The following is a 25,521-nucleotide window of genomic DNA, read 5'->3' as shown; positions in this document are numbered from 1 at the left end:
GTGCAAGAAAATGAAGTTTTTCATGTAAATGAATTGAAATGCCTATGATTTCTTTCTAGGCTATTTGTCTATATATAACCGTGGCAACGCTTTTTAAGTAACGAGTGATCATTTTTTATTAGATATTTTTCTTAAGTAAATCATGTGCGTAAAATAAATTCATCAAGAATACCACAAACATTAAATTTTGTAGACATGGAATTTAGCTGTGCCAGAGTTTCTAATGTGCATTTAATTAACATGATGATTTTCTTTTTTACCTTTTTAACGCAGTCATTGTGTTCTTTGCATAAACATGATTATTTCTTGAGATGAAATATTCGCATTATTAAAACAGTTTGATCATTTATGGTCGATGTATTAAAACTACAGTCATTTCTATCGGTGATAAAGAGATAGGGCACAAAATGCCACGTGGTGATAAATCTATAAACAAGGCTCAGTCAAGTTATTTATTTCATAATAATTATAATGATTTTTTATTTCAGTTTTAAGAAGAAAGTAATAATTCATGATAAAATGTTACACTGGAGGAAATATCGAATTTCTCCACCACAGTATTAAATGTCTGATAAATATCCAGCAAAATGTCAACCTGGTAATTCGAAACGAAATTGCATATTTTCCATCACGAAATTGTCCCCTATCCACAAGGAGGACTTTTATGTTAATCTTATTGGAAATAAATGTCAATTACTCTTGAATACAGCGGTTTTATTATTATTTATACAAATAGTTTTTTTCCTCATTCTTAAAGACATCTCTAACATCAATGATATGATTTTTTTTGAAAATAATGTTCATTTAAACACGTGTGTCCTTTTAAGCTTTGCCTGATAGCGCCACTTATTCATTCATGAAATAGAATTTGGAATATATCTCTTCGTAACTAAAAAGACATAAAAAAATCCATCAGATTCAGTTCGTTATCGCTTACTACAAATTTGGCAAAGTAACAATATATAAGTTAATTTGAAAATATTGGATTAAAATATTTAATTGAAGTGACATATGTGTTTTGTTAAAAAACAAAATACACTTGTAATTCAAGCAGCAAAATCGTCCTTGGAACTTAGTAATTTTCTAACAACTGTTTTCATATTTATATAGATTTCTGGTGACAAAGACATATGAACTTTGAAATAAATTGCCAGTGAATGTTAGTGTGTCAGTTTGCCACTTGTTTCTGTCTGCGGTCTCATTTGGTATGAATAACTTATAATACGTAGACATATGAGATATTTTTTACTTAAAACAAAAAAGGAAACATAAAATTCTTTTTCAACGTTAAATAGAAATTTGAAGGAAAGTAACAAAATGTGAGTTTATGTTTAAAATTATTGAGTTAGACAATTATTATACTTTTTTAGTAGTTATTAAAAAACAGCAACAAAAACAATTGTACTTTGTTTTTTGAAAGAATTCTTTGAATGCCAACATCCCTTCAATCTCTAGTAGTTAATTATTCAGAAAGTTATGTGTGTGTTTCTTTATGTAACCATGGTAAAGTAAGAGAAAGTGCAAACGTCAAATAAAAAAAGGGTCAATGAGTTCTATTCAGCTAAAGAGCCATTTGATAAACAGTTAACATCTTTATTAAAATCATATGATGAATTAGCCAAACACTTACCAGTATCTAATTTGATGATGTAAAATTTATCCTAACACTCTAGACAGTAGATTATAGTTAACACCTTTAACACTATTTTTTAAAGCCTCATATTAAACGATAAACGAAATGCAATTGTAAAAGTAAATGCGATGAAATGTAAGATGTCTTTGTCTGCAACGATATTGTAAGTGTTAGATATTTACATCAGCTAAAGGGTTAAACAAAAGATAAACGTTATATGGATAAAATCAATAATAATATTTTACGACAGTTCCATTACCAATCCTAATACTCATTTGATTGTGAATGTTCCTCTTGTAGGAAAATTTTGAAAATATATAAATGAATGCAAAAGAATACGGCATCAATGTAGACTACAACGATATTCGAAATCCGAGTTTTAGTATCTAGTAAGTGACAAGCTTTTAAACTGAGTCTGCAATTTCTTAAACATAATATCACAATGCACATGCTTTTTACATAAAGTTATTAAATACAAATATAACAGCATTTTTGTTTACTTGATTTTTACAAATCAAAATAAAACTAATTAACACAACATGACATTAACTGCTAATAATAACAGCTCCTTCCATAGGCCAAAATAAAAAGCATTCCATAAGAGACGACGCCGCCCACCGACGTCGCCAATAAATAATTTTTTTCTCAGAATTTATGTAATATTTCACTTGAGCGTATGCTTTAAAGCAGGAGGCCGCAAGAAGATAACAGAAAAAGTAACGTCTTACATATATATCAAAATCCCTCCCCAAAATCATTATATTGTTAAAAGAAATCAAATTTAACACTTTTTTTAACATTCTTACTCTTAAACTTTAGCTTGAAATATGACTAGGGTCTATAGCTACTCATTGACAGACATTGATATACGACCCCGGGTGTACTGGATACCGGACCACCGCTATGACACGTGACCATGTTGAATGAATTATCTTTTCCTATTTATACTAACTATTGCGTTAGTAACGTAGTAGATTATGCATGGAAGAAACACGATATATTGACTCTTTTGTTAACATTCGTTCTTGAATTAAGATGTCAGTGATGATGGATTAACATATTAAATTTCACAAAATCTTAATTGATCGTTTACTTGAAACTTATTTTTTTCTTTTCATTTTACCATCTGGAGGTCAGTGGCTTTAAAGCAACTTTTCCCTCTTTGTTAGAAAATTGGTTCAGTATGCTTCATAAAAAATATGTACAGTAATAACTTCATTTTTTCATACGTTACATGTTTGCGTTTTATTTAATTTGATCGATGATAACTCAATATTAAATCCTGAAATGAAACTTGTTAATATTAAACACACTAAATATTAGAATACTTCTACTGGATTAAACGTACATACAACAATAAAGAAGCACAATGTAGTTTGAGAACAGCGGCATTCCATGTGTTCTTTACCGGTATGCAATTTGGCAATCATTGAAATATTCTGAACTTTCAATGATCTCCATTTAAACATTGTTGAGTAGTATCTAGAAAAAAAATCGTATATTATATTCTATTAAGCAAATCAAGATATGTTCTTTTTAAGTTCATTTGTAGTTTATATAATTGAACCGTGTCATGACAATACCAACATAATGAGTTTGCGACCAGCATGGATCCAGACCAGCCTGCGCATCCGCGCAGTCTGATCAAGATACATGCTGTTCGTTATAAACCCCCTTACAAGTAGAGAAACTGATAGCGGATGCGCAGGCTGGTCTGGATCCATGCTGGCCGCAAACGCATAACGTTGGTTTTGTCGTGACGCGGCTCATATGATAACAATACCTATCCATGAAAATATTACCTACTAGAACTTTCCAAGTCAAACATATCTGCATTAAAAGTACTTAACAACTACTGCGAATAGTGACGCGAGGCACATGATAAGATTTATTTTTTTCCTCCATTCATCATAAATACTAAACATTGCTTTTTTCTGATTTGTCGGCGTCTGTTGCATATATAAATTTGCTACATTTAAATACAAAGGGATCTTATACTTTATAAGATACGACTTTCATTATATAATATTTTTTATAACATAGTTTAAAGTATTATTTCCCTTTATTGTATTTTATTTGCGTTTAAATGCGTTTCTATATATATTTTAGAATTAGACTGCAACATACAAGCTGTCTAACAGGAAGCAAATATTGTATAAAATGAATGATTTTCTGTTCTGTTTGCAACTACCGTTTAAATGAATGAAGATTTTGAAATCTTAGTTTAAACATATTTTATTGCATTACATACATGTTTACAAACATATCATACAAATAATGAGTATATATCAAAATGCAAATTGTTTTTTTATATTAGCCCAGACATGCATAAATACTCAAAATTTTAACTATTTGCACTTTTTTCTTTTGAAGTATAAAATAAAGAAAACTTTCCTCTTCCATATTCAACGATTTGTTTCATTAAGTCACTTGCAGTGAAATTTTCTGGTTAGTTACCCTGTGATACAGTTGATTGCATCTACCTTCATAGCTATAACTACCACCTCTATCAACTGCCCAAGAGGTTCCGTTCTTTGGCTTCGAGGTCTAGAACATTGTCACGATTGCTTTCAGATTGGAGGTCGTGAATTCTTACTCCAGCCTCGGGCCTTTGTAATATACAAATGTTTTGAACTTAAAATGTTTTGGTTGTCTGCCCGCTGAGATAGAACTGTGTAAAAAATTGGCGAAACTATTCTATTTCAGAAAATACAGCAGTCAATAAAGTAAACATGAAGACAATTTTGTTTTCAGAAGGTACGTATTCGATTAAAATATTTTTTTCGCAAGTATTCAGGCGTCTATGACATAGAGATGACATAATTTTCATAAAAGATGTAACATATGAGATTCTGTAAAAATTGTCACTGTGAAGCTATAAAGCTTTATTGTTTTCGGTATAAAAAGTAAATATTTCGTTATTTTTGTAATATTTTGTACTTTGTATGAACAATAGTCCACAATAGTCTGATGAAATCTTAGTCTAAAGAATAAATAAGCATAATGTCCAAATTACTTCTGACACTATGTAATATTTGGTACTTTGTACTGACAATAGTCCACTATTGTCTAATGACATTTAAGTCATTGTATAAACAGCTCATACAAAGTGTGTCTTGACTGTTTAATTTACTATTTCCAAGTGCGCTTGAGCTGCATGCATTTAGGCGGGAATACATGTTACAGAGAATCATAAGACGTATAGACTTTTTAGTGATAACATAAATGAATTATAAGTACATAATTCTACAGTTTTTAATGTTTTTACTGAGAAATTAGTTTGAGATACTTAAGATTGCAGATAAATTTAATATACATATCTGATTGAGCTGCTTTTGATCTTTAAACGATGCGCTACTGGTCATTACGCCCTGACAAAGAATTTTGATGCCCTATGCAATGGTAACCAACTGTCACAGTGCAAGCACCTTTGTTCGTCAGCTAGAGTTACAATGTAAAATGTATTGAATATTTATTTATTGATTGATAAAGCATGTTGTATATATAGTAACCAAATTGTACTTTTGAACTAATTTATTCTAAACAGATAATTTATAGACAGATCATTTGGGTAAGAGAGTCGACGATAAGGCTTTGACAAAACACCAGACATATCTGGGATTCTGTATTCTAATTTCAGACATCAGTTATTTGAATTCTTGTCACATATGACGGACTTAGCCACACTTAACCTTTCTTGATATTGTGTAACTTTAGAAATTCTGTTTTTCTCTATCTTAAATTTATTCATTGAAAGATAAAAGGGTAAAAATCGAGACCAGATTTTACTTGTTTTGTTGTTTGCTGGTTTTTCATAAGAGTGCATTCTGTCAAATAAAACTGTTTATGTTCTATTTCATATATTGTTATAATATCATGTAATATTATTTTCAACCATTTAAATGATTTCTAAAATTGTCCCAATAGATTTAATGGATAAAGTTTGCAAAAGGACAGAATCCAAATTGCAATTATATAAAATTGAGATGAATAAAAAAAAAACAACCCATACTTTACGTTTTTAAAGTGTTCAAAATGGCCACTCTTAACCTGTTAACTATATTGTTTATGGAATACTTTACTTATTTTATCAATTTTATTTTATAATTCATGTAATTAATGTACACTGATTGATTCTAATAGGTCTAGAAACCTTATATCTAACTTTCGAGCTAATAAGACGTACCATTTGTCAAAACAAAGCTGAAACCTAAAATATTTTGGCAATAATTTACAATATCAGTTCGCATTTGACTTTATTGGTTTCCATAATTGTCTTATATCAAGATCACGATGCTTTATATAAGAAGGCTGTTTTCTTGAAGAGAAATTATTTCCTTTTAGTCACGAATTAGAGCGTTTTGGAAACAGTTATATTTTCAGCTATATTAAACTTTGATAAACTGTTGACAAATAAAAAAAAGATTAAAAAACTAATAACCAGTGTAAAACCATCCACCCTCAAAGCGGAGGGCCTAAAATATAATTAAGTGGGACTAAATAAATATATATCCGACCTAAAATCTTGAGAAAAAAAAATGGGAGGCTATGTTGAGGAAAAAAATAAACAAGTTGTTGGTACATGGGAACTCGACAGAACAGACAATTTTGATGAGGCTCTTGAAGCTATGGGTGAGTTGCTAAAATTCTATAGATTAGAAAAATACGTTATATGACGTGATTCTCAAATAAAATGTTGCAATGAGTGAAATCTATGATATAATAGATAATAGTTATTGAAAAGTAAAAATCAAATGGACCGTGATAAAAACCGATAATGAAATAATGTGTTTTATGTTGATGACTTAATTGTTTACATGTATAACAAAATATCTTTTAGGCATGTCTTTAAAAATATCAAATATTATATAGAGTTTCCCAACAATTAAATACTCGTATATATTGATTTTATATTTTATTTTTAGAACTGTTTTATTTAGAGGACACAATTGTAACTAATAACCCTCATGCTGATACTCTGTGATACTTATGCGAAATAAAGTCAGATGTCTATTGAAATGACTTATTTAACAGTTTGATTTACGTGAATATCATGTGCAGGTTTTCTTACATTTGCTAGTAATTAAGTGGTATACCTAACTAGTTAGCAAAACAACACTTAAACCTTTCTCACATGCTTGTTTTGTAACAGGTTGTTTGTAAAGATAGGAAGCTTTAACGGAATGTTAAGTGTTAGTGGTAAATATTTTCTTATAATTCCGCCTGGAGACTGACGAGCAGGTAGATTTACAAATGTCTGTGTAGTTATTGTATAGTTCAAAGCTTTTTGTCGGATTTGGCATTTACAATTATACTTTATTGAAGTAAGTGAGGACTAAGTTCATGTATATCGCGTAATAATCTAGAGCTAGACATATAAAAGACATCATCAAAACATTTTTAATTGGAATCGTAGCATTTGTTGATAATAAGGATTGTATAAATAAACCTTATAATAATACCTAAATAAAAGGGAAGAAAGAAAACAAAATGTATCTGTAACATAGTGAAACGTTTTTGTTCGTTAGAAATTATATTCCTAAGATCATTTACATAATGGGAAGTGAGCAGTTAAATGAGGTCAGTGAATCATTAGCTGGTAGCTGGTTACTGGACCGGACCGAAAACTTTGACGAAGCATTAAAAGCAATGGGTTAGTAACAACAATCAACAGAATTTTAAAGATATACTGTGCTCAACTTTGATATTAGAAAATATTGATAAATGCTGCACAGACACTTTTTAAATAAAAATAAACATGTTTTGACTTCACACAAAGTAGATGTTTTTAAAATTCTACATGCTATAGGTGGTCATAGTGTCATTAAAATATGGCAGTTTTATTTAAGAAACGACCAATTTTACTTGACCTGTAATAAGGAACGCAGCTTCAAATACATAGTTGATTCTTTTATTCAAATTAGATATATTCAGTAAGAATTTCATAGGTATCGGTAAATAATTTTGATTAAAATATACTACTCAATTATGAGCATAGTATATCTTTAAATTATTTTCTATATGCACAAATATCGAATATCGTTTTTATTTACAACACAACTCAAATAACAATATCATTAATCGAGTCACTTAGGCATTTAATTTCACTATTCCTTATAGAAGCTTTTGTAAGATATTTGTATTTTTCCATAATATTGGTTTAGGCTCTTGTCAAATTACGCATTTGAATACATGTTTATGAATGAGTATCTTAAGTTAATCATTGCAATTTCCTGTACCAAATTTCAATACTAGTATTTAGATTTCATATTCTTGTCGTCCAAAATATTTATACGAGTAATTCAATTGCTGTTTCCTGTTTTACTAATAATAATGCTTGAGATTCTTAAACCGTTTATTTAAAAATGACTTTCCATTTCTTTCTCATGATTTGTGATAGCATCTGGTTGTGTATCATTAAGTTACCTATTTGATACATTCATCTGCTCTTCAAAATTACAGTGAGTTTTTATATTTATCTTTATGACTTTACTATTCAGGTAAATCAAAAATATCATATATCTGAATCATAACTTATTCATTATTTGTGATCAAACTATGTGCCTGTAATAATATGTCCACGTGTTTCCAAATTATGCTGGTCAACTAGTAGAGAAGTACTTTAAATATACTAATTCCAAGTCGCTCTTACAATTCATCAAATGTAAGATATTGCTCAGGTCTTAATCTGCAAACAAAATTTTTCTTTATCATTGGCGTAACGCTGTCTTGACCAAATTATGAAATATTTCTATTTCGTATAATGTACAGACTGTCTATCTGGGATTCTTTAATAATACATAATATAAAGAACTTTATCAACAGTGCATCTTGCATTCCTTTCAGACAAGTGGCTTTTCTGCACTTTAACAGTACGATTTACAATAATCATTTATTTGCGTATCTTGCAGTAACGCCAAAGAGTCACTTCTTTGCACTTTTATAGTACATTATATTTTGTCGTTCTTAAACTTTTTGTTGATTTGATGATATCATAAACCTAATAATACGATTGTTTTCTTTTTAAAAGTCTTTTATATTCGTTGTTCTAATACTTAATTTTCCAAAAGTTACTCGATGGCTATATAACCGAGTCATCATTTGCTTCTCTTGCCTTTCAGAAACAAGTACACTTAGAGTGATTTAGTATTTTGTATGGATTTTACAATACGATTTTCAAACATAAATCTATAGTTATTCCACCTTCAACGTAATTTCCTTTAGGTATAAAGCATCTTATGTATTTTCATTCTATTATATCATCGTTATAAATTGCATGTTTGTCCTTTTTACAACCCAATATTCATTGCATTGGCATAACTGTGTCTACTCTTGTAAATGAGAGATACCGTTTTTCTGTACTATCAAAAGTACGACATACGATAATAAATTTAAAAATGTAAATTATAGATATGCATGCAAGACCGAAATGGTTTTTGTTTTCAACCAATTAAACATATGAAGCCAAAACAAATGAACAAACGCAAAAGATGTAAGAAATAAGATGACATAATAAATTCAACGAGTTAGTTACTGCGGATACAATTGGAATCTGGGTAACGCATTTACAACTTCGTTGCATTTCTGTCATAGTTCAGTTTATTCTCGTTTTACTGTCAATCATATTTATAGAAAGAAACATTTATCCTGATAAATATAACATAAACAACTTCATCCCCGGAATGCTAATTATATGCCTTCAGTCTGTCAAACCTTTAGTCTATTTAATACTTTCATTTATTATGTTTAACATTTTTTTAAATATAAATGAAAAAAAAATACATTACATAAATCCAGCAGGTCAAAATGTAGAAATAAAAAACAACAAACAATGAAAATAAGGTGACTGGGCTTGGCAGTCATGCATCTAGTCACTAATGTCATTTTAATTTGCAAAATACTGTTATTGAGATGCAATAGGTCGATCTAACGCTGCCATCAACGTCATGTTTAAGACCATCATGTTTATATGATAAAGGAAATTTGAATAAAACATAGAATATAAAAAGAATTAAGTCATTGTCAAATTCCAAAATTGACGCATGTTTTACTTCAAATTTGGAAATAAAATTGTGTGGATTTATTTGAGACATATAATTTTGCTCCTTGTATTTTTCGACAAGTAATCGAATCTTTAAATTGAAATGACAAGACATGGTAGGACAAAACATATTATACATTCCGATTTTTGGTAGATAACATGTTCTTTTTTGAAAATATTCAACTGGATTTAATAGAAATCAGTCTAAATTATTTATCAAGTGCGCTTTTGCATTCATAATAAAATGGCTTTTAGGTTAATGTTGCACTTTTATAATAGAACGTTAGTGAATGAATTGGTTTACCGTCGGAAATTGTGAGATATTCGTCTGAATAGTTCATTGACACTACGATTATATCCTTTCTTTGTCGTATGAGCGTGAGAAATAAAAACACATTATTTATTTGTATAATTCATAGTCGATTGATATCATGCAATTTTCATTCCATGGGACTATTTAAACAGAAAATGTGTCTTTTATGATGTTATATTGTATTTTATACAAATATTTATTTAAATCAGTAAATGCTAAAAACATCTGTTCTAATATTTATAAACTTGTTCATTTAACTCTCAAATTTTAAACTATTAGAGTCCCTTACATTTACATTGGCTCGAAATATTTTGTTAACAATTTCATATTCTCCTCGGTCTTTAAGTCCGTTTAGTTCAATAGAGGGAGAGAGTATTGTCCGCTTAGTTCAAAAGAGAGTATAAGTCCGCTTAGTTCACTAGTGAGAGTATAAGTCCGCTAATAAAGAGAGTATTAGTCCGCTTATTTCAATAGAGAGAGAGAGTTAGTCCGCTTAGTTCAATAGAGAGAGTATTAGTCCGCTTAGTTCAATAGAGAGAGCGTATTAGTCCGCTTAGTTCAAAAGAGAGAGTTTTAGTCCGCTTAGTTCAAGAGAGAGTATAAGTCCGCTTAGTTCAATAGAGAGTATTAGTCCGCTTAGTTCAAAAGAGAGAGTATTAGTCCGCTTAGTTCAATAGAGGAAATATTAGGTTTGTAACCCAGGGGTCGCTGGCGAGGCAGAATTTCTCCTTGACAACTGTGTGTAATAATAATATAATCTCTTATCGCTGGTTCAGAAATCATATGAGGATAAGTAGTCAATAACTTGCAAAAAGTGGTTATTGCTTGTTACATGTAGTTAACGAACAGACAAACAAGTTTTTCATCCAACTATTATTTAGTATAATTATTTATTAAGTATTAAGTAAAAAATCACATCAAACTAACTAATTGGTAACCGTAATAACTTTTCAACAAATTCACATTTATATAAATTTTCATGTAATTCGATCCTCCTATTTGTCACGTTTTTCTTTCTTTTCATCGATGAACGTTTTTCTCGTTTAAACTTTATATTGTGTCAGTGAAAATTAAATAAATTCAATGTCTGGCTAGAGTTGTGATGTTTCATTTTTGTTTGGTTTTCTAACAGAAATTTATCTGGAAGGCTAGTGCTGACAGAGTTGTACAATTTGTTTGTAACAAATTAACAAAGAAGTTCAGGCGATAACATACTTTCGCACAAGGGGCTTGTCAGAGATCTGTTTGCGGTAAATAAACATAATATGAAATACATACTAGTATTTCATTTGGTTATTGGAGAATAGTCGAAATACATCACACAGGATGTTTACAGGACGGCTAAGTTTAATTTTTAAGACATAAAAAAAGAAATAATTTAGAAAAATGGAAAGTAAATGTAATGAAATAAAAAATGAACTAGGAGGGACATGGAAGCTTGATAGGTCAGAAAATTTTGAGGAAGTTTTAAAGGCAATGGGTGAGTTATTTTGTTTTCATTTTTTGAATGTTTAAAACCTTTAAGAATCAGAATATACTTTATATTCGTATACTTTATAAGTATAACTTAAAGTATTTGGATAGTGTATGTTAATAAATACAGTAATATGTTTCTCTGGTAATCGAATAAAGAGATCACAAGAGTCGTCCAGTATGGCGCTATGGAACTTTCTCTGCGTTGATTACTTTACATTTGCAGATGAATAAAGGTTTGTTCATTTTTTAACTTGATTTAAAGTGGCGTCCATGGACAAGTGGTTAAGGTTATTGACTTCGAAGAATTTGTCCCTCGCCGTTTTGGATTTTCTATCTGCCAGGGACTTTGGATTTGTTCTTGTGTTGAAGCTATCAAGCTGCCTGAATATGCTCAGGCTGAACTAATTCACATTCACCGGAGGTCTTCCATCTCCAGTAGAGCTGAAAAGTCGCCATATTTGTATGTCATGCTCAGAGCTAACTTAGTATCATGCTCATAACTTAGTGTTATTAATTGAAAAATTCCTTTTAAAAGGTAATTTGGTAATAAAAAATAGTACGAGCACTGAAACTAAATTGCACGTTTGAAATCTGAAAGAAATCAAACAGTTGCTTTCATTTTGTTTCTGAAAGTGCATGACATATATAAGCCACTTGATGATACTCCTTGAAAAAACCGTTACAAGTGAAAAATTAAAATTAGTTTAATACTCTGACAGAGCAACATGAATATTATCATTTTACAATTTCTTACAGACAGTTTTCACAATATTCTTATTTTCTTATTCCCTCATCAAGTATTTTATCAAACAGCTATATGCAAATACACTTTTAATACAAGGCACTCAAACATGATGTTTAATTTTCATTTAAATTAACAAGTTTATCATTTTAGTTATAACCATGTACGTATTGTTGTTTTTGTGTGTGCATTTATCTGTGTACACACGAAGCAGTTTGCATGAGCTGTAGAAAAACTTAATTCCTTTAAGACACGTTTTCAATTTTCTTAAGCATAATTATTATATAACACAAAGTAATGCATTTTCCTATTTTATCTTATTTGATCTTTTATTTGCTTTTTGAAATTGAAACGTGTAGTATTGACATTGCAACGTGTAATTTAGGTGCAACACATAAACTTTTCTTTACTCTAAATGAACCAGAAACACATTCGAAAGCTGATTTGTATCATGTCTATGGTTTACTTAATATTTCGGGTTTTAAGATAATGTAAAATATGCATCTGTTGCCAATATATTTCGTTCCTTTCATACACTTGAATCAACTGCAAGCATATTTATATCTCGGCCGTACATCGTTTCATATTCTAATAGTTTACCCCTATAAATAAAATAGGGCAATCAAGTGCTTTATTACCTGATATATGCAAGCATAAAAACCTATGTTTACACGTCATTTGACACAAGATATGACGTCAATAAACCAAGGGAACTCAGGGAAATTAATTCAACGCTCAATGTAGTTTAACATATCTATATGAATTCTTGTTTTTATCATCATGTTAGAAAGGAAATAGATATATTAAATTTGTGTTGCATTAAGCACAATAATACACGTTTTATCAGTCAAATGCTTTGTCAAATGCTTTGTAATTCATCAGTCAGGCATATCGGTCTTCGTGATTATATTCCTACGCATTTGACTGCAATAATGTATTCAAAATTGATATATATTATCCAAATTTTTTTATGTATGGTTTTAAAGCAAAACATATGTAGGATAACAAAAAACTCATCAGTTCTTAATTGAAATCAACAATTATTGTGCATATGTACTTCCTTGCAGTTGCAGTGCACTTTATGACTTTACAGAGGGTAATTCCGTACACATTCCTACGGATTACAATATTGTGAACGCTATAGGTTATGTATTTTATAACTTTACAGACGGTAATTCCTATATTTTAATGCTGAACAAATACAACATTATTTCTGAACGCTATAGTTTATATATTTTAAAACGGGAATACCGTCATACAAACATTCAGTTTACTTCCTTATTTTAAAAGCAAATTAATTAAAATGGTTTTCAAGAAGGTGAAAATATTTTGAAGCTTTAAATTACTATTCAAACATATATACATGTATATGTGTATGATTTTAGTGATAGCGAAATCCTTTAATTTCAAATGTTTTTCATTTGATTTAAAAGAAATATTCAAAATAAATGTATTATTTATCATTTGTTGATGCGTCAGAATTTCAGCCATCTTTAAACGCTGCGTGATCGTTGGAGGCGACTAACTGAGTTCGGATGATTTTAGTCTATGCATCTCTTGGCTCCAGCAGGTAAGGTGGTTTTGACCCCTTGTGTTTTTTTTAAGTTTGTAACACCCGAGTAAAGCCATAATCATCTTTCTAGTTTCATATGATCTAAAATGTGATGGTGCGCCGTAAACCATAGACAGTATTATAATACCATAAACAGAACAGAAGGGAATTTATGGATTTTATTACACTATATTATGATTTTTGAACATAACAATTCCTCGTCATTAAGAGAATATAACAGCAAACATTAAATACGACATAAACTAACGTTTATTGTATGATCATGAATTTAAAATCAAACATTATGGTTTGGTCTTTTGCAGATGTATACCTTTTAGCATACTTTATCTTTCACATCAAACTTTTTTTGCTAAAAAATGATTATTAAAAGGAATAATAAAAACCGTCTGGCAGATGCCTTTAACAGAAAAAATGGTGACAGGGAAAAATATAATTAAGGATATATAATTGCCGTGAAAAAGTAACAAAACATTACTATAAGAAGCTGTATTATTATCAGATTTAAATCAGCTTTTATCGGAATTTGACATTTAAATATTAATTCAAGGATATGTAAAAAGATTTATTTCTCCGTTTTCGGAAAAAATATGTTTGCGTTCTTGTCAAATATAGTCCGAAACACAATTCCAATGCGCGTGAAATATGTTTTGACAAATGCTACTTTTAAAATTGACGATTGACTGACAGAAACATTTTATGAATTGTTTCATTGAAAACAAAATATCTTAGCTTTAAGAATAAGTTGCATATAACAAAACAAATAAAATAGAAAAAAGAAGCCGTTTTGGATACATTTTAATTATTTATCTTATCACATGTTTTCTTAAACAACCTGGAATATGGGGAGTAATCTCGATGAAATCAAAGAAAAATTATCAGGTTCATGGGTGTTAGACAGGACTGAAAATTTTGAAGAGGCTCTTCAAGAAATGGGTGAGCTTGATTTTTATTCGAAAGAAAGCGGAAATAGAATAAATGTATATTTTGATCTCGTTATGTTTTAATTTACTTTAAACTCCTTTATTTGTTCACTTTACAATTTACTACTGTCATATACATTTTTCAACATTTTAATGAAAATCAACATGAATCTGGAGTCTGGTGCTTTAAAAAAACATTTGGTGAAATAAATGCAAATATTCACGAAATGTAGAAATAAAAGATAACTACTGTAGTTGAGATGTAATTGTAATACGTTCAATATAATTTTGTTTAACGAAATGGACATTTCTGATTATTCTGTTAATGGCTCGAAAAAGAAGAGTGGTAATTATTTGGCATATTTGGCGACAATAATCATTTGTGTTCTTTTACTAGGGAAGTTAAATAGAAACTAAATACTTTAAAAACTACTCTAAACTAAAAACAAAAGTTATTTTGTATTTCTAATTATATTCACATTGATTTCATAAAAGCGAAGCATTTCACTAGTAAAAGACGCTTAAGAAGACAAAATCAAATACCTCATAGAAAAATAAATGTTAATAATAACAAGTACTGATAAATCAACAGGTACAGAGACATAAATTTGCCATACAATTATAGTTTACAGAGAGGTTTAAAACATGATTTGATTATACTAATATTGAAAAGATTCAACTCTTGTGTTATAATACAACCGCAGTGCATGTTGAAAACAAAATTATGATGAAAAGTTATAGCAAAACCCGGAATATTTCTACAATAAATATTATAACTGTATACTAATATATGTATTATACTAAGATAATACATAATTACATATATATGGACATGGCGTCTTTATTCATTACCGTCATTTTTGCGCGAGTATGATTAATGTAGATATTATCGACAACCAAGCCAATAACAAATTACTCAAGAATTATTGATTAGAACGGTCTTTCAAATTAAAACGTTGAAAATAATTTTTAAATATTATATCAGGTTTTTAGTCTCCTGCGAAATCCGCAAGTTTTCAATTGATATTTAAAATAATGGCTCATATATTTTATTTCTTACATATAATTCAAAAAATGTTGTTTTTTTGTTCGGAACAACGAAAATTCAATGCGAAAACAGTCTGTGATTTTAGCTGATTATTGCACTAAAATTCTTAGATTAGAAATTGTCATATTATGTATTTACTACTTCTTGCATTTCATACTTTTAATTTGAAAAAGAATCATTTATTCATAAATTGTTATCTGCAAAGTGGTATAACCTTTAAACCACGTTGGCTTCTATATTTCAGGTTTCTTACTACGAGTAACGGTGCATGTAACTTAGTACATTTATGTTGTTTGTTCGTATATAATCACAACTAATCCTTGTCTGACATCAATAACGATATATACATTAAATGAAAAAAATGATACCGACATATCAGCAATATGAAGGTTTCACTTTTATGTCTTTAGCTATGCAATTTATATTTTCGATATCTCATGTAAAATTATCCAGCGTTAATGCAATCCTTGCAATTAACTTGAATAGAATACTAAATGATAGACTAGCGGAAGGAAATAACGAGAATAGAATGTCTGGTCTTGAATTAGTAATTGCTTCTTTAAAGGTCGTTGACACGGCTCATGACATCATGTTAAAATGTGCCTGACAATTAAAGAAGCATTATGATAGTTATGTAAAATAATTTAAGATTTCAATTTGATCCGAGGAGATTTTTTAAAAATCTTAACATTTAGGGGAACTTTTTTCCATTTTAACAACAATTTTTAGGTTTTTGATATCTTTTTAAATGATTCATAAAATGAAATATGTGCATCATTCAGATGTTAGGAGAAATGTTTAAATGGTGTTACTGTTCATTTTGACTTTCTAGTTTTATTGAAAATAAATTGTCGAAGACCATTTAAAAATGAAATGCAAAAAAGCTAAGATACAGTGTTAGAGGAATATATCTTATTTATGGTCAAGTTTAAGTAGGATATAGTATTCTCAGATATTTTATATGAGTAAATCTATTAAGGGGTATATTAAAATATTTGTGCCATAAAAACTATTTATAGTTGATATTAAACGGAGAAATGTTGTTCTTTGTATGTGTGGAAACAATTTTTTTATTGTGATTAACTGGTATTCAGCAATGTCAAAATTGGTTTTTGACTATGGCACATTATTAACAGCAGTTTGATTTTTTGTATTTTGCAGGGCTGAATGTTGTTTTCCGTAAGCTAGCTAGCCACGCCAAGCCAAGTATGGAAATACAAGTGGAAGATGGGAAAGTTAAGATTATTGCCAAAGCTTCATTCTTCACACAAACTATGACCTTTCCAATAAATGAACCATATGACCAAGAATTTGAAGGGATCAAAATGAAAGTAAGAATTAATATCTTTTTTTAACTGTTTACAAGAGTGCTCAGTAAATTGTTTTAAAATTTGACTGCTTTGAGTCAACAATATTACATTGACATTTTTTTAATGTTTTACTTGTGTAACTTAAATTAAATCGAATCTATCAGTGTGAATCAAATCTTTCAGAGTTGCAAAAATATTTTGTGATTTCTATTCTGCAAGGAATCAATTTTACTTTACACCAAGGGTTATAATGATTACTTGAATTTTAATTTGTAGTACTTTATTTTGACATCTTTAAAGAAGCCAACCATTGAATGTAAGGTGTTATATACGAATCTTAAGAAATTTATTCAGAATCTAACAGTGTGAACCAATCTTCCAGAGTTACATGTGATTTTAGTACACGTTCTTCAAATGTTGTATGCATAATATATCGTAATCTATATCGATTGCACAAGATTCTGTTAATTATTTTCACAACACGTTATCAGCAGTATGTCTGATGTGTCCGTGCCTCAGTCTAGCTGGAAATAGAAACGTCAATTAATACGATATAACTTTTTTATCCAGAACAAGTCGCAGATGCTATACAATTATATAAACTGTCAAGAAAGACTAAAAGACTTGCCTTAACAAATGTTGCATTGTTGAGGTTGTGTTTTCAAAGATTCTTGCGATTCTGTTTTAAAACATCTTTAGAATGTTATATTGGAATTGCATTAAGAAATTAATAAAATGTAGCATTTGTTGTTCAGAACGAAAGAAGAAAGACCGACATTTTCTATGCATTGAAAAAGATTCAGTCAAAACGTATAAGATTGAAGCAAAAAAAAACAAAAAAACAAAAACAAAAAAACAAAAAACAACAAAAAAACGCATATGGAATTGGTGTTTTTATGTCTTTGTCTTATCATACGAGTATTATTAATTTGCTTGTTACTTTGTCATTCTTTATTTACAGCAAATATATTCTTTTACATCCTCCTGTGAAGTATGTGTCCAACATTGAGTTTCTGATTTGCTCTGACTCTTTTTTAGTTATTTGTATTTATTCTTTCTTTATTTAATTGCTCATTTCGGGATAGTTTCTTTGTATGGTTGATTAATTTAACATGCTTTACATATGATTGTTTTTATCAAAGGGTGATATCTCTTAAGCACTTTAAATGAAAATTGCAGACACGGTTTAATTGAGGCTAAGGAGTTTGCATGTGTTTGTCTCTATTAAAACAAATATACATCAGAAACAAGAAAAAGCACGGACTGGCTAATCTTTTTGTGTAAGACATATTCTTTATATCAGGGTAAGAAAGAACAAACCATCAATAGAAATCACTAACATTCACTTAATACGGATGCTTTGTGGTTCTATTTTATAAATCCAAACCATTGTCATTGGTATTCTAGTGTTAAAGAATACGGTAGGAATTATGTTTGGTCTATTTGCATCACCGTTTTAAACCTTGTTATATTTATATTATAGTGTTTTACAAAATGGGAGGATAATAAATTGATAACCGAAGCTAATCCTGTGGAACCAGAAAAGCACAAGCCACAAAAATTTCATAGGGAAAGAATTAATGACGAACTTGTTCAGGTATGACTGTTTTTGAATATAATGATTAGTAACTGTCACTAATTTCTATCATTTGTTGTTTGTTTCAGTCTAATGTAAATGGAATCTTTTTGGTATGACAATTTATCAAAAACAAACACGACTTGCCAAATCATAGACTTTTCAGTGAATCACGTCGGACCTTTAAATGAAAGTATTTCATTTTCTTCCGTATGACAATATATAGATTAAACCAGTATTAAGTTTTGCATATAAATAAAGTGTTTGAGAACTTTCAATGACTTTTTTGATAAATACAAATTTGTATTACAGTGCGGCCAATTTTGAACTTAAATTCAATATCATACTAGCATGTTGTTTATATTTTCCTTGTCTTTTCTTATTTAAAATTGTTAGAGTAACTGTATTACAAATACGATATTGTCGAGTTGTTAACACGTCCGACGTGTAATCTAATAATTGATGGTCACCAGGTTTCAAAACCCCATCTGTAGCTGAAAAACCTTACACTTATTGCTAAGTAGTGGTTGGTTCGAGGAAAGAATTCGAGAATGTGTTAATTAGCTTATAGATTCTTACACAATCGAACTAAACTAACTTCTGTATAAACTAGCATTATTACAAATATTTTTTGAGATATAATCTTCTCTATTAATTGATATACATGTATATGGGCTGGCATAAGATTCAAACGAGGTATACACGTGATAGAATTTTGTTTTGTTTCCTTTTCAGACCATGTGGATAGGAGACGTAAAATGTACTAGATGGTTCAAGCAACAGACGTGATGGAAGAAAATATAACATTAAATTACTCGCTGTTTGAACATTTGTCTTTCACTACGTCAATGTTGTGATGTTTTAGCTGCTGCTAATTCGTTAATCTTGTTGCTTTTGTAAACTTCCTGTGTGAATTTGAACGAATGGAATTTTCATGTTTCTTTCTGAATGGATAGAAATTCGAATGCTATTTTCATTCCTAGCAGGTTAATTAGAAGCTATGAACATAAAATTAAAAAAGGGCAATCTTTAATCATAAAAGGTATGCTTTGATTAATAAATTGATACTTTAAGATTTGACTTAAGGGAGTACAAGCTTATACAATAGTTTGACCGAAAGTTAAAAAAATATTAGTATACCGATACAAATCATATCATGCCAAAGAAATGAAATGTATGTGTTGGTGTGAATTGTCAAATGAATAATTTTGTTTATTGTAAAATACATTCAATAACCTCCAAACACATCATTTTATTGATTTTAGTAAACAATTTAAACAACACTGGTTAATTGGAAGCTAATTTTAGCTGGTAATATAAGCCATTAACCTGCATTAGTCTCGCATTGAACTTGTGGAATACATCAGCAGCGCACATTGAGTATCATTTCTTGAACGCACGGACATATGTGCGGAACATTTGGCAAGTAGTTTGATAGACAAAACGAATTTTACAGAACTTATTCGATGCTTTCAATATAAATAACCACCACAAATATCCACATTTTTGAAATTATAAGATACATATTGGCAATTTTCTCAGCCATAAATACACAACGGAAAATTCTTTTATTTAAAAAAAAATAAATAAAAAAACATTAAAAAGACTTTATGTAAAAGAAAAACGATATATTTTTATGTATTTTCAATTTTGCAAACTTTATTATTAGTAACTATAGTCGGCAAAAGTGTATGTTTGCATCTGACGTACTTGTGAGTGTTTTTTTTTTTCGTCGATATGAAATACTCGTTTGTGTATCATATTGAACTTTACATATTAGTTGCGTCTCCATTCTTGTAAAAAAGACCTGATTATGTCCATAGTATAATTCGTGGACTAAGTAAATTTATGCAGTTTTGTCTCATGGCGTTTAATGAAAATTCTGTGGCAAAAATAAATATAACACAGCCAATAATATTTAAGTGAGAAAAGGAGCCTCGGAAAATGAGATGTTGTACCAAATATATTTTTGGTTTCGCACATGATATAATTCTCAGCTATTTTTGTTTACATTTGATATTGAGAAACTATGCAATTGATGGGTTGTTCGAAAAGTAAACAACACAACAAAAGTAATAATAATAATAATAATAATAATAATAATAATAATAATAATAATGATGATGATGATGATGATGATGATGACGACGACGACGACGACGGCGATGATGATTTCTCTTTTTATTTATTTGAATGCACATAAACTATTTATCTTATTAAACCTCAGGGAAGCCAAGTAAATATTGATTTTATGGTTTATTCAAAGATTTTAAATATCTTAGTTATTCATATTTGTACTGCAAATTGTAATTAATGCACGTACTCGTATAGCTTAATTTATAAGATCATCTGATGCAAAAATCGTTTAAATAAACATACATAAAAAACGAGCTTCAACTATCTAGTTAATATCTTGTTTTAATGAGCTGAAAGAATGTTTAATTGCATTTACTTAACTCATACCACGCATAGTAGTAACAAAACAACCAAAAAACAAAACAACTTCTCGAGGATGTGAGGTGACTAAGCAGATTTAGTTTTATTTTCCTTTATGTCTATTTGCTGGCATTTCTGCCTGCAACAACAACTTGCAATTACATGCACCTTACAAATATTTAGTGCATTTTGAAAAAAAAAATATACGCTTAATCTTTGATCCACTAAATCATCTAATTATGTAAACAAACAAACAAACAAATTAAGCATTTAATTGCAATAAAGAATGTCCAACTTTAAATCATATAGACAAAGTACATTTGTTTGAGCACGGGAAAATTTTTGTAAATTTGGAATAATCTCTTCTATTTTCGCACGCAAAAGTTTATAATTCGTTTGTGTTTCATTTATGTTTTTATTTTATTTATTTAATTTTTTTTAAAAAGTTATAAAGTATTAATTGATAAAGGGATTTTTACTTATTTTGGGCTTTATTTACTAGACAATATAAATATATCAAAAATGGAACATCATTTTTTATTATTAAGCTAAAATAACAATATTTTCGTAACAATAAAATTCACCAAATTTGGAAAATATCCTTCAATTTGAAAATGTGTTCACTGTAAAAACTGAAATATCTTAGATAATTCTAGGAATTACACAAACACACCACCGTCCAAACTTGCACTTCATTTCAAACGAAATAAAACATAAAGAATGATAACAATAAAGACATCGAAAGTCTCACCACATGTTATAAGTTATTATAAGTGTAAAACATTTATTCATACTGACATTTTTATTTATAAGGTCATTACTTAATAACTGTATATGTTTTTTACCTGACTGTGATAATATTTTTATCTATGTCATCTATCAATGTCACAAACGTACATAATCAGTTGTACATACAAAAGAGTTTTGCCAAAAGTTTTAACAATACTATCGTGGGTCCATCCTACTCTTACGGTATCGATCAATTCTGTAAAGTTTCATTCAAATTGCATGACTAATATATGAGAAATAGTCCCGATAAAACTTTGAAAATAAAAAAAATATGACAGGGCCATAACCTTAAAAATACCGAAATGAAAATTGTCGAAGGTATGCGGAACTAAACTTGGTATTGATCATTCCTGTAAAGCTTGGATAAATTGCCCCGGTAGCTGTTGAAGAGTTGTCCGAAGAAGTTTTATAACGACCGGACAGAAGGACACACATTCTGAATATGTCCGTCTATAGAAAATAAAGACAAATTACTTTAATGTGTCCGAATATTTTCAAACAAGTTAGATTTAAAAAAGCGAGTTTTTTCCAATATGATACGAAAAGAATTGAATAAAGATATGTAAATTAACATCCCATATTTTTTGTTGGACGAAGTGAAACCGTCTCCTCTTTCCCGGAAATGATTCACAGAAACTTGTATGTTAGTTATTGAATTGTGTTTCAACCACATTATAACAATCACGTTTTTAAAAAGATATCTCTGAACTATAACTAAAATTAAACGGTTCACATGTTGGTTATATACCAAATGGCTTAGTTTCTAAAGATTTAAAAATCCCCAATATGAATATTGTTTACCGATAAACTGACTGTACTAAGCCATCTACCGGCAATATAAGTGGAAGGCGGAAATGTTAGGTTAAATTGCAAAAGCTACATTCAAGAAGTGAATAATGTTTGCATGTTAAATAATCAAAGCGAAACAAATTCTTTATTTGTGATTCGCAACCAATATCGAATGTTTTGTAAAGTGTGTGTTAAACGAGCCATGAACGTATTAGCGTGTAAGTTACAAATCCATCTAATTGTAAACGTTAAAACTTGTGCGGGAACTAACTTCAAAACAAATTTAGCTTTTTAGTTATATGTGCTTTATTGATTAATATCACTTTGAGGTTTGTGATGATTCTCAATCAGAAAGACATTATGTGCCTTTGAATAAGTGTTCCAATAAAAGTCATCTAAAATCTCTCGTGAGGCATTTCCTACTATAACTACTATCATAATAAACATTGTATTAAGATGTTTTATGCTGATTAAAGTTTGTACTCGTACAGAATGTCTTAAAACCGTCTGCAACAAAAGACGGACAGACAGAATGCCGACGCAATACAAACAAGAACGACACATCAATACACTGACCCACGAATAATGGGCAAAGAAATTCTTTTGTCAGACACCATTTGGAAAAAAACATCAAACATCAATTTGTTCATTGTTTTGAGAAACAAAATTACACCTTATAATCAAAGAACATTCTATTTACCGTCAAATTATGAAGCACAGAGTCAAACAAATATCAGTAATTGATATTATTACCGAAGATCGGTGATTTTATGAAATTATATAGAAACAATTTGTATCTCGAACAAATATAACTTTACATGAGATTATTGACACGAACTCATTTTGCTGATAATCAAAGCAAACCTGACCACTCAAAATAAAATTCTAATAATAAGTTTAATTAAATATTTCCTAATGCATTTGAATAATGTTTTGTAAGTGGTTGTACTATTCAAAAACATGCTTACACCAAATGATTTCAGTTGGAGTGATATTACTGAAACACGTTAATAAAATACTTGTTCGGTTAAAGTGCAAATCTAAAGAATTAAAAAATCTGTAATAACTATTGATCCATGTACAACTGTTTTAAAGTTGTCGATTGCCAACAGATATAAATATTGTTACGGTTAAATATCTGGAAGAAAGTGATCCAACGGAAGTATTAAAAACACTGGAACTTCGTGAAAATTGCAAACTCGGTTTGATTGAGTCAGTACATGAGGAATAATGAGCAATTGCAACATCCCACACGAACCCTAGCATCGGCCTCAAAACGTCTATAAAAACAATCGCTGACAATGTTTAACAGCGACGTGGAATCTTCTGTATTCAGTATTCTAGAGCGTTGTTTCTCTCTTTAAAATTATAAGCGGGTGTAAATCCAAGTGATGACAGAAATTTTCTGATGCATTTGTATATTTCCGTTACGAACTGTAAGTGTTCGTAAGAATAGTTTACTCTTTTCAAAATATCATATAAAGGATTTTTGAAAATACGTAAAAATGGTTTAAATGTAGTTTATACATAGCATATTACGTTATCTTACGAGTTTTTTGTTTTCCTGTATATTTAAATCTACAAAGTCAAATATGAGAATTACCCATGGAAGATTGAAATGTTGATTTGATCGAATTAAAACAACATTCTTCTTGCAAATAACGTTTTATGCAAATAAAGAATAACTGTAATTAACAGGCACTGATAACAATAGTGTCTTCGTAAACTGTCATCGGCCTGCAGGGCATCTCTTCACTGTATCTTTTCAATATGGAAAACATTGCTGACAACTAAATCGCCTGTTGATACATGATTCACACGTGGCAGTGCTAAACAAATGACCAAAGATAAATGATATATCAGACTTACTTTACTTATGTGACTTTCAGATTTTGTCATAGTAGGAACTACCTCACGAGAGATTTTCGATGACTTTTATTGGAACACTTATTCAAAGGCACATTATGTCTATCTGACTGAGAATCATCACAAACCTCAAAGTGATATCAATCAATTAAGCACATATAACGGTAGATGGCTTAGTACAGTCAGGTTATCGGAAAACAATATTCATATTGGGGATTTTTAAATCTTTAGAAACTAAGCCATTTGGTATATAACCAACATGTGAACCGTTTAATTTTTGTTATAGTTCACAGATATCTTTTTAAAAAAGTGATTGTTATTATATGGTTGAAACACAATTCAATAACTAACATACAAGTTTCTGTGGATCATTTCCGGGAAAGAGGAGACGCTTTCACTTCGTCCAACAAAAAATATGGGATGTTAATTTACATATCTTTATTCAATTTTTTTCGTTTCATATTGGAAAAAACTCGCCTTTTTAAATCATATTCGGACACATTAAAGTAATTTGTCTTTATTTTCTATAGACGGACATATTCAGTATGTGTGTCCTTCTGTCCGGTCGTTATAAAACTTCTTCGGACAACTCTTCAACAGCTACCGGGGCAATTTATCCAAGCTTTACAGGAATGATCAATACCAAGTTTAGTTCCGCATACCATCGACAATTTTCATTTCGGTATTTTTAAGGTTATGGCCCTGTCATATTTTTTTTTTTTCAAAGTTTTATCGGGACTATTTCTCATATATTACTCATGCAAATTGAGTGAAACTTTACAGAATTGATCGATACCGTAAGAGAAGGAAGGGCCCACGATAGTATTGCTAAAACCTTTGGCAAAACTCTTCTGTATGTACAACTGATTATGTACGTTTGTGACATTGATAGATGACATAGATAAAAATATTATCACAGTCAGGTAAAAAACATAAACAGTTATTTAGTAATGATCTTATAAATAAAATGTCAGTATGAATAAATGTTTTACACTTATAATAACTTATA

The 25,521-nt window shown here is 29.6% G+C and overlaps 1 protein-coding gene across 3 annotated transcripts; it reads left to right on the top strand.

The window, feature by feature from the left end:
* Window positions 1-6,747: 6,747 nt before the first annotated feature.
* Window positions 6,748-19,423, top strand: LOC132733127 (cellular retinoic acid-binding protein 2-like). 3 transcript variants are annotated; one of them, XM_060719735.1, is made up of 4 exons: window positions 6,748-7,286; window positions 16,908-17,077; window positions 18,540-18,653; window positions 19,368-19,423. In XM_060719735.1, the coding sequence occupies exons 1-4, from the start codon at window positions 7,190-7,192 to the stop codon at window positions 19,419-19,421; spliced, it is 435 nt and encodes a 144-aa protein (XP_060575718.1). In that variant the 5' UTR covers window positions 6,748-7,189; the 3' UTR covers window positions 19,422-19,423. The 3 variants fall into 3 exon arrangements, with proteins under 3 accessions (XP_060575718.1, XP_060575719.1, XP_060575721.1); XM_060719736.1 differs by lacking the exon at window positions 6,748-7,286 and adding an exon at window positions 11,275-11,467; XM_060719738.1 differs by lacking the exon at window positions 6,748-7,286 and adding an exon at window positions 14,410-14,711.
* The last annotated feature ends 6,098 nt before the right edge of the window (window positions 19,424-25,521 follow it).

This window comes from Ruditapes philippinarum, unplaced genomic scaffold (genome assembly GCF_026571515.1).
Source record: "Ruditapes philippinarum isolate M1 unplaced genomic scaffold, ASM2657151v2 ctg4120_1_1_1_1, whole genome shotgun sequence".
NCBI lineage: Eukaryota > Metazoa > Mollusca > Bivalvia > Venerida > Veneridae > Ruditapes > Ruditapes philippinarum.
This window is presented reverse-complemented; position numbering and strand designations above follow the sequence as displayed.